This window comes from Paralichthys olivaceus, chromosome 2 (assembly GCF_024713975.1).
Source record: "Paralichthys olivaceus isolate ysfri-2021 chromosome 2, ASM2471397v2, whole genome shotgun sequence".
Classification (NCBI taxonomy): Eukaryota; Metazoa; Chordata; class Actinopteri; order Pleuronectiformes; family Paralichthyidae; genus Paralichthys; species Paralichthys olivaceus.
In genome coordinates, this window is record NC_091094.1 from 28,442,776 (window position 1) to 28,457,491 (window position 14,716).

Genomic DNA, 14,716 nt, shown 5'->3' on the forward strand with positions numbered 1-14,716 from the left:
GCCCCCCCCCCCCCCCTCCATAAACTTCAGTCACTAGATAAAGACAAACAGAATAGAACAACAGAAATCAAATCATATATTCCTATACATATGTCATTTTATTATTATTATTATTGTTATTGTTGTTGTGCAGTAAACAAGGATGGAATGTAACTAAGAACATTTACTCAATTAATCTGTATTCAAATATGATGGACTACTTTCATTACTTTTCATTTTATTGAAAGGAATTCAAATTTCAAATTTCATTTCATTTCATTTACTACGCATTACCAGATCTCAGAGGCAAATATTCAATATTCTTTTCACTTGACTATTATTTTCAATCTTAGGATTGTTGCTAGTCACTTAATAAATTAAGATTTCTGCATACAAAACATATTAAGAGTAATACGGGTAATTTTACTGAACTTAGTATCACCATATTATGCAGAAATAAGCTCTTCACTTAGTGGCCACTCTGGTCATTTAACCAGTTAATCTCAGTCAGCCAATATTTCCTAGAGTGCTACCTGTAGTTTAAATGCCACTGCACTAAATCTTTAATATCATCAGCTGGCATGAAAAACCTCATGTGCTCAACACATCCTTGCAGTATTCTCCGAAACTCTAGAGGGTGTGCACGCCCACACACAAAACATTCTCTGAAGAAGTATGAAGAGGTCATCTGTGTTTGACATCACTTCACAAACCAACACGAGCACAGCCCACTGTTGCCCTAGGTTACAGCGTCTCACATCAGAGGAGCAGCTGATCTGTGTATGGCTGTTTAAAGGGAAGAGTCCACCGTATGTCTGTGTCCTGTATGAGGAGCTACTGCATCACAAGGAACAGTTCGTACAGCAGCTCGGTCAGTTTGCAACAGAGACTGGACTTTGACAGTGTGCAAGCAGTGAGGGCTGTACACTGAGGTGCCCCCTATAGGCACTTGGTGCCCTACACACAGTGCAACTCGGAATGCAGCCCATTGGCTGCTATCAGTTTCTTAGTACTGGCAACTGAAATAGTACAAGGTGAATTCTTGTCTACCTGTAAAGGGAGAGTGTAAGCCTAAACTGTAGCTACTCTATACCAGTGACTATATGTAACAATGGACAAGATGACAGCTCCTTAAAGTGAGGCCAAAACATCTTGATCACTCCCTTGTTGCTGACTGCTGTTCAGTTCATAAAACCCACCCCCTCCATGTTAGCAGACGGGACATGTAACAGGCTAAAAAAGTCAATGTCCATTGCAAATACAATTTTCCAAAATTTAGTTTCTGTTCTGTTTGGTTTTAATTAGTTATTTGCTTTTTTATAAAGAGTGACAGGTGATAATGAATTGTGATTGGTCGGGTGGGTGTTTGGGTGGGACCTTGATCACAGTGGATTGCTATCTGATCCAGAGTCAGACCAGTGAATCATGATCAGAAGACTACAGACCAGTGACATAAAGCAAGGCTAGTTGTTAACTTAGGTGCAGATTGAATGCACAGTGAAATGCTGCTTGAGTGCTTCCATGAAGTCAAGTCAAGGTAAGTAAAAGTAATGTGAGCAAGCTAAATCAGCTAAAGACTTCCAAGTCTCTTTTTGCCTAGTTTCTGTAACAAGCACACACATGCTTTTACTGGTGATGTCTGCACAAGTTCTTAGTTCTTAGTACTGTATGTTTCATTCGTTTCGAGAGATTTACCCAATAGGTTAAAGAATATCAGCACAGAGTTTAAACTGATCCACCACTATTCAGTAACATTTCAGTGTTCAATGCATTCATAAACAGTGGGACATAAGAGGCTTCCAGCTTGAATTTTGTTTGTGTTAACCATTCTGATAACACTGACTGACTGGCATGGTTCAGCCAACAGACAACTACTGACAAACTGTCATCACCAACCATGTTTAAAGGGCAGCAGTAATTGTTTGGTTCACTGGGAGTAATACTCCCAAGAAAGCCATGTACCAAAGTGAACCACATATGATGCTGTCAGGCCAACAAGGGAAAACAATGTGATGCTATATGAACATTTGAAAGCTGAATGTTGTTGTAGTTTTTGTCCATTTTGTTATTTTTGCATCAGTCAGCTTGTTGATAATGAACTTGATTTTTGGGGAGGGGGGATTTCAGGTGTTGCTTGTTATGAAAGGTTGGTTAAGAACAGACGAAAAGTTGTTTTCACATATTAAAGCAGGTCATGAAAATATAAGGATTACGTGGTTGAGAAATGATGCACCCCCATTACAAGGACAGTAATATGAGACTATTTTTTCCATCCTTTTCAACAATGCGACATACAGTAGCTGCACTCTCTGCACACATTTCTAGACTTGTTCATAAACCTGGGAACAAAATTGGCATCAATATTGCTTGAGAACATCCACAAGAATTTTTGAAAAAACAGATTAATTGAATGTTTTAGTTTTAACCCTGTTGTTTGGAGGGGATGTTCATGTGAAACCAAAAGCTCTAGGACAACTCGGATCGATCACAATATGACTTCAACAGTGATGAGCTGATCATGCACTTATTAGCAAGCTTAAAAAAAACAGACATTTTCATCAGTTTCACAATTTCACTTGGAACCACAGTACAGTGGTCTGTACTCTTCAGAATGTGACAGAGAATTCTTAGCAAAACCAACAAAGCTCCCATACAAAGACCGTAGACATTTTGGGTTGCACAACATGAAAGTATGATGTAATATTTTTTAGGAAAAAAACTTAATGTAGATGCAATTACCTGCTTTTTTAAAATAATTTTATGTATGAAGCTGCTATTCACTCCACTGTTTTTGCCACTTTTGAATAATTCTCAAAACTTTGCTTACATTTTCCTCAAAATCGATCAGTGTTTGATTGATGTTCTTGGCTGTTATGACTTTTACTTATGAATTTAATGCCTGACTTGCAATGATTAGACAGACTAAGCTCCTCCAAGTGTTTAAAGACACAAAGTGTTTTCTAGTATTGATTCTAAAAATCATCCCAACTCTTAAAAGTATGACAAACTGAAAAAGCAAATAATGGAAGGACCAAGTTGGATGTTAGGTCAAATTTGACCTAATGGAAAGGCTGCATGGGTTCTCACCACTCACCCTGTGAAAAACTACATTCCTGATGTTTACAGGCCTTTAGATCTAGTTACCGTTGTCCTCTTCATCACTATCCCTCATGGAAATGCCTTGCATCCCTCCTTCCCTCACTGAGGCAGTGGCTTCTTCCAGGGTCAGTCGGTTTCTCACTGTTTCATACATCTTACTGTTTAATGTGGAGTCCAGCACTCCTTGAAGGCGGAAGTCACGGTACTTTTTCTATCACAAAAAAAAGAATCACAAGTGTTTAGGAAAGGAATTCAAAAAACGGGGTTTGTGAAAACATTGTGTTCTTCCGTTGTGATCGCTGCTGTGTGGACTGTTGATTGTGGAGTGTGAATCGTGGTGGCAGTTGATAATGGGTTAATGGGAAAGGGATCCTTCACTTGCGACTCTCTCTGTGGTTTCTATGTTTTATACTTGCTAAAAGTTTTTTGGGGAGAAGTTTTCCTTACCCTTAAAGGTCCAGTGTGTAAGATTTAGGTGAAAGTGAACTATTGGCAGACATTTAATTTAGAATAATCCTCACGATGTTTTCACTAGTTTGTTTCATATAAATTTTATGAATTGTAGTTTTCTTTACCCTAGAAAGAACAATTTCAATGCTTAAGCCCTAAAAGGCAAATTGTGAATATGGACTGTACAAATAGAATTTGATTGAATTATGCCTTTATTTAAAAAGCTAAATGCATGTTTACCAAAAGTCATATACTTCCAGTCTTTATTGTGCTAAAAATACTGCATACCTGTACTTGACACACAGATATAATAATATATTAATAAATACTTATAACTAGGATGAAGAGAATGCCTTCCCTTGCCTTGTACCATTGATTTGATGTTAAGTTCACCAGAAGTTTTCTTTTAGGTTCTCATTTCCTTTTTTAAAAAATGTCATTTTTAAAACAAGAGTATTAGTGTTGACATAGCCAAAGAGATGGGGTGGGACAGAGCCAGAAAGGTCTATAGGTTTAAATTATTTTGAGACATGAATGTTAACATATGATCCACGATGCTGACCCCCATTCTTGTTCATGATAGATTTGTTCAGATGGATCCTTCCAGATCAACATGCTGCATTGAAAACGTGGTTGTTAGCTTTCTTTCCTCATACTGACATTTCATACATGGCAGCAATCTTTATGGAGGATGTGAAATTATTATCAACAAAATATGTGTAACAGTGAATTGAGATGACTTGTCATGGTTCCAATTGTTTCATCATCGTGCCTTGATATTATCACCTCGCTTTGCATCAGTAACGGAATCACATCCAACTATAATGAAATAGGTCACGTCTCATATTTCTGAGAGCTGAAAGGATATGAAGCCTTTATTCTCTTCATGGAGAGTTTCTGAGTCAGGAATGGAAGTCAACAGGATGGGTATTACAGTGGGTGTTAGAGTGGTGGTTAGTGGCGAAGGTCCTGGGTAAGAACAATCAGTGACTAAATCACAAAATGTTTGATTTGATGATTTATTTCAGAAAGAGAAAAAAGTCTGTTTAAAACAGAAAACTTTAAATGTTCTGTTCAGTCAACACAATTGACTTAAGCAAAGGGACCACTGCTTGTTTCTTACCTCACACTGGTAGTCAACATTGTTTCTTTGAACACAATAATTATATAACCTATATCTGCCCATTCAAAAAGTACCTGTAAAAAAACATGTTTCCTTGTTTCTCAACAATATTCATAAAGCAGAAGCTTAAAGGTTCAGTGTGTAAGATTTAGGTGAAATGGATCTATTGGCAGAAATAGAATATAAAATAATCCTAGTAATATTTCATCTAAATTGTAAAAATTGTTGTTTTCTTTACCCTAGAATGGGCCCTTTATATTTAAATACTTTATATTTAGATTAGGAGCAGCTCCTCTCTATGGAAGCCACCATGTTTTTTTTTACAGTCGCCCAAACTGGACAAACTAAACACCTTTTGAGTTTTTATGACAACTGAAGGTTACCACAAGTTCTCTTCCATGTTTGGAAGGGGAGGGTGAGGTGAGGGGTGTTCAGCTACAACATGCAACTTCACCACTAGATGTCACTAAATTCTACACACTGAACCTTTAAGACAATTTGCATTTTAAAATGTGGTTTAAAAAGTGCAAAACAGCTGTTCTCACCTTGACAATCCTGATGAGAATCTTCAGCTGGTAAAGGTGGAGCTGAAGGTCCATTCGGTCAGTCAGCCATGTTCCTAAAAGGTTCATAGTGCTGGTGTACCATTGCTGTAACAGACACACAAACACACAAGGCATATCCTCATCTGATACTTCCTGAGATGCACGCAAAACTGGTTTACTTCAGAAAACACCCACCAAAAAGCAGTGAATCCACAGCCCTTCACATGAGCATCTGTAATCCACCAACATTTTGTGGTGAATTTGGCTGGAAAAAGCGTGTGATGTCATCCCCACAATATCATCACACACAGAGTTTCCTAATGATTCTGAGGGAGCGCTCAGAGCAGAAAGACATCTCTAATCTGAAGATGTCCATGTTGTGTCAGTCACACAGCCTCATCAAGCCACAACTGATTAAGAACAGTGTGTCTCTACTGTGATGCACACACCATTTTGCCTGGGATTCAGAAACTACTCTTGTCATGTGGGGCTAAATCAGATATAATCCCATAGGCTAAGGATATATTCAAAAAGTCTGCGTAGGGAAGATCCAGCAGCCAATGAGGCATCAGTGAATGGAGATCCTAATGAGGGGAAAAGCTTAATATTCTCACAGGGCTTCATTTTCTTAGACTGCCATTGGCAGTTTAGCAGTATTGACTATTAAGGTCTCTTCAATGACAGAAATGTGTTAATCAACACTGACCCAAATCATCAGATGCAGGCACTTGGTCAAGATCTCTTGGCATCACTTTCTAAATCACTGGGTTCCCCTTTACCTTCATCTTTCAACACTACAATATAGAACTCACCTACAACAGCAAATCTGCTTTTCAGAACACATCAGTAAAATGTTCGCAGACAACGTTTTACACCAAATATATATAATGTTGCAATAACATATCCACTTGTGGTGACTGCAGCATTATTTAAGTATTCTATGTATGGCTCTTTTTAGACTCTAACCTTGAACCTACTCTGCTTTAACACTGAAAAATCTCATCTGACATCTGGCATTTTTATTTATATTCGACCAAAACCACCACTGACCTTAAACAAAGTGCTGTTATTTCCTAAAGACACCCCTTTTCCCACTAACATAGAGTGGGTTCCAATCTGGTTCACACAATTTTAAACCATTCAGAACATTTAAAATAAAACTAAATTGGTTGAGAACCCAAAACATTGGTCCACAGCTGAAATAAAAAAAAGCTGATGTGCAAGAATGTAGAATAAAACAGCTGAAATATAACTTGAAGAGTCAACAGAAACCACATTAAGCTATAGTTACAAAGGTTCATTTTTCAGCTCATATATGAGGTAAAGAAGATATGTAATCTTAACACACGGCTCAGAACAGGATGAAGAATTTAGTGCTGTATTTCAGGTCAGTCAGTTTTAACTGTTGTGTTGCACAATTCAGTCAGAGCTAATAAAGCACAAAGGTACCCCAGCCAGCCCTAGTCCCGCTAATATAATGAACACAGGTGTTTTACAGGCTTCAACCTTGATACTGGCTCACACCCTGTTTAGACAAGCCTTCTGTAAACAGGGAACTCTGCGAGGCACAGCAAGCTCAGAGTGCCGAGGCCATGCAGAAAGCCGAAAGGCTGCAGATGTTCCTCTGTGGGCCCTGGCTGCTGCCAGTCTAATTGATGGATAATGATGAGCACAGGCTGATACTAATAGAAGCAGACTGACTTTCAACTGTCAGGGTCGCAGCAGAGCGGATGGTAGAAGAATGGGGAGAAGAATTAAGGGGGGGGGGGCACTTCATAACTGCATTGCTAGTGTCATCTTTCAAGATGAAGTCCATTCATTCAACCAATTCAGTAGGTATAAGTGAAAATACTTATAATATATATATATATATAATCCTGTCAACTACCTTTGTCTTGTAGTGTTTGTAAACTGGGGTCTAATATCTGATTCACTTAACATGTTTAGGTAGGGGGGAGGAACGATTGTCAAACAGCCTTGCCCTCAATCTTTTCAAATAATTGAACAGACCCATTTAAAGTTCGAATGTGTAAGAGACGTAAACATAAACATGTGCTTGCTATGTAAGACCAGACCTATTATGGTGAAACTAGACTAAGAGACACAATAAGAAAGCCAAATAAATCACACTGAGTTTTTGCACATGAATTTGCTTAATCTGAGTGGTAGATCATGTATGTGTACCAACAGTTAATTAGATCATCACTATTTCAGATCTGCAGAGGTTCTTCATAAAGGACTAGAGCAGATACATGTAGGTCAAGCTCAGTAAGTGGAACATGTGTGAAAGAGAAGATGGCTGTGCTGAGGCAGTGATGGGGTGAATCAGTGAGGCGACCTGGTGCCAGCAGCTTCCTATCTGTCGCTGTGTGCCTGTGAAGGCTTCGGCGTGGCAGCAGGCCTGTGATCTCGCCCCGAGCACAACCCCCTGCCAAGAGGCCAGGCCTGGAGTGACTGATCCACTGACTGGCTGCTCTCCCTCTTTCCATCATTCACTCCTCCTTTGCTTGTCCGTAATTCTTTAGACTTTACACCGTGCCACACGGCTCCCATCTGCAGCCATTTTTTTTTTGCAGCAGCCATTTTGTGTTCTGTTCTGCTTCACTCCTCTTCATTTTATATAAAAAGAGGCTTGACAGTTATGTCACAAGTCTTCCTCCTGCCATGACTGGCATTTTGGAGGTCTGTCAGGGACATCTTGTGTACACATAATGCCTGCGATTTTCATCAACTTTAAGATCTTTTTGTTGCCAGTTTCACATAAAAAAAAAATAAAGTGACTGCAGACCTATCAGAGCAACATGACTAGCTTTGACTCTCATTAGATTTCTAAAACTATAATTTCAGTTTCAGTGTCCAGCACTTTTATGCAAATTCTGAGTTGTTGAATTGGAGTATATAAATTGATACAATTTCACTTTGATTCACTAAAGCTGCTTTCAGACATTGCACTGACCTACGGATAATCTCCCAAAATTCTCCGGGGAAGCTGAGTTCTCCTGCCAAGAGAATCTCTGAATGAGCTGATGTGAGAAAACAACAGGAGATTGTGCAGAGGATTCACAGGGAGCTAGTGGTTGTGTTGAACACGTGACGGAAATTGAAAAAAAAAAAAAGAATAGAAATATATCAACTTGATGATATGGGAGAAGCCAGTGTTGATGTGTTGTAAACAAAAACAAGTCATCTCTGCTGAACCACCCCTCATCTGAACACTGTGGAGAGTTCTGTGTTGTTGTGAATACATCTGAAAAGAAAATCTCCTGCTTAGGGCAAACTCAGGAGAAAGTCCAGACCCCATTGTTCAGACATTCTCTGGTGTTCATGACTGAAAATGGTATAGGAGAACTTTCCTTGAAAAGGTTTATCAAAAGAAAAAAAAGTCTGGAATTTTGGAAACTCATCAGTTCATGCTCTTTAGCCAAACAACAAAATAGAACCTTGGTAAGTTCTCTCACAACACAAACAGTGTGCGTGTTTTATGTGACTAAAATGATTTGGTTATGGTTAATAAATGTGGTATTTACACACTAGCTGCTGTGATACAAACCAGGATATAAACAGTGGTCATTTTATGCTTATGTTGGTGACATTGAAACCTGTGGTGTTACTTTATATATAATTAATTGGATACAGATAATCAAATATTTTTCCATTAGAGAAAAACATCGAAATGAATTACACCAAAGTCCACAATCTCTGATGTGATCAAGGGTGATTATCCAATCCATGAATATACAACTGATGCTTTCGTCCTTGTGAAGATCATTATTTTCAAGTTGTCTTGGTGAGAGTCATCTTCTTAGGAAAGTAATCATGGCGATACTTCCTTGCAGATGGGCTTTGTGCATGCACAATCAGGTGCACAGCTGTTCATTTTCTCAGCTGTTTCACTAAAGATGACAGCGTAAGTGATCCACCGGCCTGGCTCTGAATCTTAAGGATTGCCTGAAGTGTCCCTCTGGCTCCACTGTGGGAGAGGGCCCCTGGTTTTCATAGAGTTTTTCCCAATTCTCTATTCAAGTTTTTCATTTCATTCAGTGCTGCTTATCATATAATCATGGGACCCTTCTGGCTAAAGTAACAAGCCTATAGGTTTATGTTCATTCAACTTCATCTTGAAAAAAACATATTTTGCATTCTTGGGCCACAATAATGAAAGTGTATTTAAGATTCATACTAAAAGTGCACATGTGCACAAAAGCCAAAAATGGCATTCGCCAATTAGGAATAAGATTTATAAAACTGTGCATATGCACACCTAAAGGCAATTTTCACTTTAGTCCACCTGCATGGCTCTGCCTCATATCACCTATCGCCCTCCACATGCCCACATTCGCCCATACGAGTGAGGTTTAGGTGAAGAAAGACTGATTGGTGGCCACAATGTGTTGCTGCTGAGGATAATGCAGTGAGAGTGTATACGACAGAGGACACTGCCTGAAATTAAAAGTTGTCAGATTTCAAGGTGGGGGCAAAAAGAGAATTAATCTGCACTGTCAGAATGTGAAGTAACTTGTTGTATCTCCTTAGCATTTTTACAATCTCAGCCAAAGGTAGTATTACATTCAGGCACAGCAACAATATCCCTGATCTATACAATCTAAAAGAATAATTTTATTCCTAAAAGGGAATATATTACACAGTGTTAATCGTATCAAACACATACTTGTCAGTTAATTACCCAGAGTGGTGAATAGTATTTGTATTAGTTCTCTGATGGGTCAGTTATGTCAGGTCAGTCCCTCTACTACTGGACACAGTTCAGCACAAAGATCCAAGATCTCAGCTCTTATGGAACAGTTATGCCTAACAAGCACAATTAGCACAGCTGGCTTCATGTTTATGATGAAGTGGATTTATATTCATTTCACCACCTCACATCTGCATCGCCACTTACTTGTCTCAATCATTTTCGTGACACGATTTTACCATTATCTCTGTGACTGGAAGTTGCTGATGGGTTACTAATGAGTCAAACAAGTTTCATGCCAACCAAAGATATAAAAGCTCTCCAACTGGGAGTCGACTGACTTCTCAGTGACCTTTAAGGTTTAACCCCAATAACACACATCTCCACATAATAAATATAAAGCTGACTGTTTGAGGACCTCAATAATTACAAGGAATAATTCTGAAGTAATTGTACCACTGGTCATTAAAACAGCCCATTACAAGCAGGCAGGTTAAGAATGGACACAACACTATAATAGACACTATTAAAAAATTAAATAAAATACAAAAAGCATAAACAAACACAAAGAAGTGTTTGGCAGGTGGATTGTTCCAAACATATCAAAGATCCAGACAGTTCTTCTGTGCATTCAGTCCATCCCATTGACTTACTGACTTCTGTCTCTTTATATTGTTATGTCAGTATGTTTGGGGGCATCGAATGAATCGAGGATTGACCAAACATTCTAGTATTTTTTCTAGTATTGAGAATTTTAAGATTCAAAGTGCCTAAAACGTTTGAATAGTGCTGTTTGTCTTTTGGTCTTAAAGGGAACTGCCAGCCTGGCCTATTACAACCCCTTTTGACTTATTACTAAACTAAAATGGCTTTCATACATGTACTAGACTCTACATGCAGAAGTGTCCTTGGGCAAGATGCTGAGCCCCAAATTGCCCCATAGAACAAAAAAGTGCTGCTAACTGTAATGGAAAACTGTACTGTACTGACCTTTGAGTGGTCATCAAGACTAGAAAAGCTTTTACCATTACTACACACCAGACATTACCCAGAGGATAATGGAATTAATATTTCCCTGCTATCACAAGTTTTATCAGAAAACAGCTACAGATGCTGTATGTGGAAGAATTTTGGGTTGCACACCATGGAAGGTAAAATTATTTAAAAAATGCCTTCTGGGATCCTAATATCAATCTGTCACTTGACAATGCTTCCTCATTCAATTATTATTTGTGTATTTGTTAACCTCTATCCACACTATGCAAATGCATTACATAAATAAATGAAAATAAATAAAAAATAAGGCATTAAACACGTCACTTTGCATAGACATTTTGAAGGTCTTCTGCTCATTTTGCCATGTTTTAATTCAATTCAATTTTATTTTATTTGTATAGTGCCAAATCATAATAAACATTATCTCAAGGCACTTTACATGGAAGGTCAGGACCTTAAAATCAAAATATAGAGAAACCCATCAGTTCCCACAATGAGCAGCACTTTGGCGACTGTGGAGGAAAAACTCCCTCATTAACAGGGAGAAACCTCTAGAACCAGGCTCAATGTGGGCGGTCTTCTGCCTCGACCGGTTGGGGTGAGCAAAGAAAACGGGGGAAGGAGAGGAGAGATGGGTGGAAAAGAGGGGAGAGAAGAGAGAGGGATAGTGGGGAGGGGGAAGTAGGGGAGAGGGGGGGGGGGGCGTTTCGTATCCTGATCTGCTCTCATTCCTAACAGGAAGGATGGTTGCTTCTTTAGCCCTGAGTCTTTGCCTCTTACCCTCCAAATGGTACTCTTTACACATTTCTGGAGCGATCTTTTCACCTTCTCTGACACACTCTTCAAACTGACTCCACTTCGAAACAGCCACAAGTATAGGCCACAGTTTCACTTGTGAGGAGGGGACAGTCCTTCAGGGCAGGATTAAGACATTGTAGCATCTGTACGTTGATAAAGTTAAAAGCCACGCTGACACTTGCTAAGCTTGTCAAATGAACAGTGATGGCCCCTCTTGCTTTGTTCCTCTTGGCTGGACCCAACAAAAGAAAATTATCAGAACAGACGAGTACACCCAAGCTCCCTTTTTTTAGGCTGCATGGGGATCAGCAGGGGGCTAGCACTTGCTGACAGCCAAAACAAGCGTAATATGGCTCTGAATACATAATGCCATAACCCGACAGGGATCAAATCTGTGACACTCTAACGAGTTCCATCTGAAGGAAGTGCCTCTGTTTCTTCAACCGGGTTATCTTTGTGTGTGCATTTGTGTGTGTTTTGTCACCTTATGACATGCTGATGAACGTCTACCTATACACAGGCGACATGCACGTCCCACACTACCCCACGCACACGCTTCCCACATACATACATATACATCTGCCGGTTCATCCCCCTTCGAGTGAGAGCTGGGAGAAGGAGCGACCTCCTGCCCCCATCTGACACCAACCCACCCATCCCACCAAAACCCCCCTACCCACTGTCACTCACACACATACACACACACACACACACACACACACACACACACACACACACACACACACACACACACACACACACACACACAAACCTCGCCTTGAAGCCAGCATTCACACCCAAGTCTTCGCATGGCGCTTGGCGGGGTTGCCACCAGCAGGATTTGATGCAAAAAATGGCACACCTCTCATATTTCCCCTCCCCATCCACCTACTCACCTCTTTCATGACCCTTTTGCATAAATTTGCTCCAGTGTTATGAAAAGGAACTGGCCTTTTCAGATTTGAGGGTGGCTTCAAGTTTCACTAGAAATGCAATGATTCTCTATCAGCACATTAGATTTGGAAAAAAGTATATTTATTATTGTTTAATACATATATAAAGAAAAACTTTTATTAATTGAATTTGTTCCATATACCTACATATATAATTAAATGTATGGCACGGGTCACAATCTGTTCACTGGAGCTATTTGGAAATGTTCACATCAATGCTTCATTCAAATGACTCTCCTGGTCAGCACAATTCAGCACTTGGAACTGATTCACTTGGTGGCCATGACTTTCTGCTTTCTATATGGTAAAAAGCTTCAGGTCACGCTATTTATTTCCTTTTGTATATCTATCTGTGGTGAGTTTGCTGTCAAGTTGTCGTTAAAACTGCAAAATCAAATTAGTCCAGTTATCAACTGCTTTTTTATTTAAATAAATCAGTCAATTAAAATGGGACAGGACATATTCAATTAAAAGAAGGCTGACCACCCCTGAGTGCAGATGGGCAGAGGTCAAAAACTAGCTCCCTCAAGTAGTTTCATGAAACTCTGAGAGCGAACACAGGAGTTGAGTGAGTTAACACTCAGATTGACAGCAATTCAAGTGGGAGTCACGATATACCATACAAACATAAATACATAATACAAACATTTTGGCCAGCGAGTAGATCACATTTGCTTTGTAGATTTGATACATACATTTAAGGTGAGTAAAATATCTAGTTTTAATAAACTTCTGGATAATTCTGCAAACTTTGAATTTAAAATATAATGCTCTTAATCAAAGATTGGATAAAGACGTCATAAAAGTGCATGCAAGTGAACGGGGCTAATGAGACGCACGCACACACACACACACACACACAAACACACACACAAAGCCTAGCAAGCCAACCGATTTGTTAGGTCAGAGGCCCCTCCTTTATGGGGCCGCTCAGGAGCTTTTGTGCTGTTGAGAGCCAGGAATGTTGGAGCTGAGGAGGGGCCTCACCACAGGGGGTACACAGGGATTACAAGCAACCTGGGACTCTGCCTCTTACTGCCTCCACTGCTCTCTCTCTCTCTCTCTCTCTCTCTCTCTCTCTTTTTCTGTGTGTGTGTGTGTGTGTGTGTGTGTGTGTGTGTGTGCAAATCCAGAGCTGAATCAGAACTAACTTTCATTAAACATTTTGGTGAGAGTTTTGACTCTTACTGGTTTGAATTAAAACTATTTTGCTATGTGGGGTTAGAAAATGTACTTGACTTTTACACTGCATATATCTGTATCGGGCTGAGGTCGGGCTCAGACACAAAAAACAGAAGGCCTATTGGGTTTGGGTTGGACTCTGTTAATTTTATCTTGGGCTCGTACAGGTTCAGAAAGAAAATAATGCACTTGAGTTTATGAGCCTGATTCCATTATTAATACCTCCACCTGCTCTAACACTTGTTAGACCTGCCAAGATTAAGAGCAAGAAAGGAGAAATTAGTTTGTATCACTTTGCAGCCCATTGGTGAATGACAGGATGCATCAATGGAAACAAAAAATAATGAAAACCCCTCCTGGTGTTTGGCTGGACTGAGTGTGGTCTATGTACACATCTAAGTTGAAATTGGTTGTTAACAACTCTATTCTCATGTAGAGATTTTAATACAGCAGAATTCATATTTTTTCTCTTCCTGTTGTCAAACAATGGATAAGAAACAGTGACTGATATATTCCACATTAAGCTGATTTCAGAAGCAGGACAATCATCTGATAAAATCCCCACACACCTAAGTTAAAGACAACACCTGTCAGTTAAAGGTACAGTGTGTAGAATTTTGTGATATTTAGTGTTGAAATTGCATGTTGCAGCTGAACACCCTTCACCTCACCCTCTCCTTCCAAACATGAAAAAGAAACTGTGGTAGCCTTCAGTTGAGTAAAAACTTAAAAGGTGTTTAGTTTGTCCAGTCTGGACTAATGTAAAAAACATGGCGGCCTCTGTAGAGAGGGTCCCCTAGATGTAAATATAAAGTATTTAAATATAAAGGGCCTTTTCTTGGGTAAAGAAAACTACAATTCATACAATTTAGATGAAATGAACTAGTGAAAACATCAT

At 39.4% G+C, this 14,716-nt stretch overlaps 1 protein-coding gene across 16 annotated transcripts in view; it reads right to left on the reverse strand.

Annotated features, from left to right (window-relative positions):
- The window catches only part of cadpsa (Ca2+-dependent activator protein for secretion a), a 159,830-nt gene that overhangs the window by 1,512 nt on the left and 143,602 nt on the right, over window positions 1-14,716 (reverse strand). For 15 of the 16 annotated variants that reach the window (XM_069513966.1, XM_069514032.1, XM_069514022.1 and 12 more), the window contains 2 exons: window positions 5,197-5,301; window positions 3,124-3,289 (listed from right to left, as the gene is read on the reverse strand). In XM_069513966.1, coding sequence (XP_069370067.1) covers window positions 3,124-3,289; window positions 5,197-5,301 — 271 coding nt within the window. Of the gene's footprint in view, window positions 1-3,073; window positions 3,290-5,196; window positions 5,302-14,716 lie in introns of all 16 variants that reach the window. The other variant, XM_069513988.1, reaches the window with a different exon arrangement.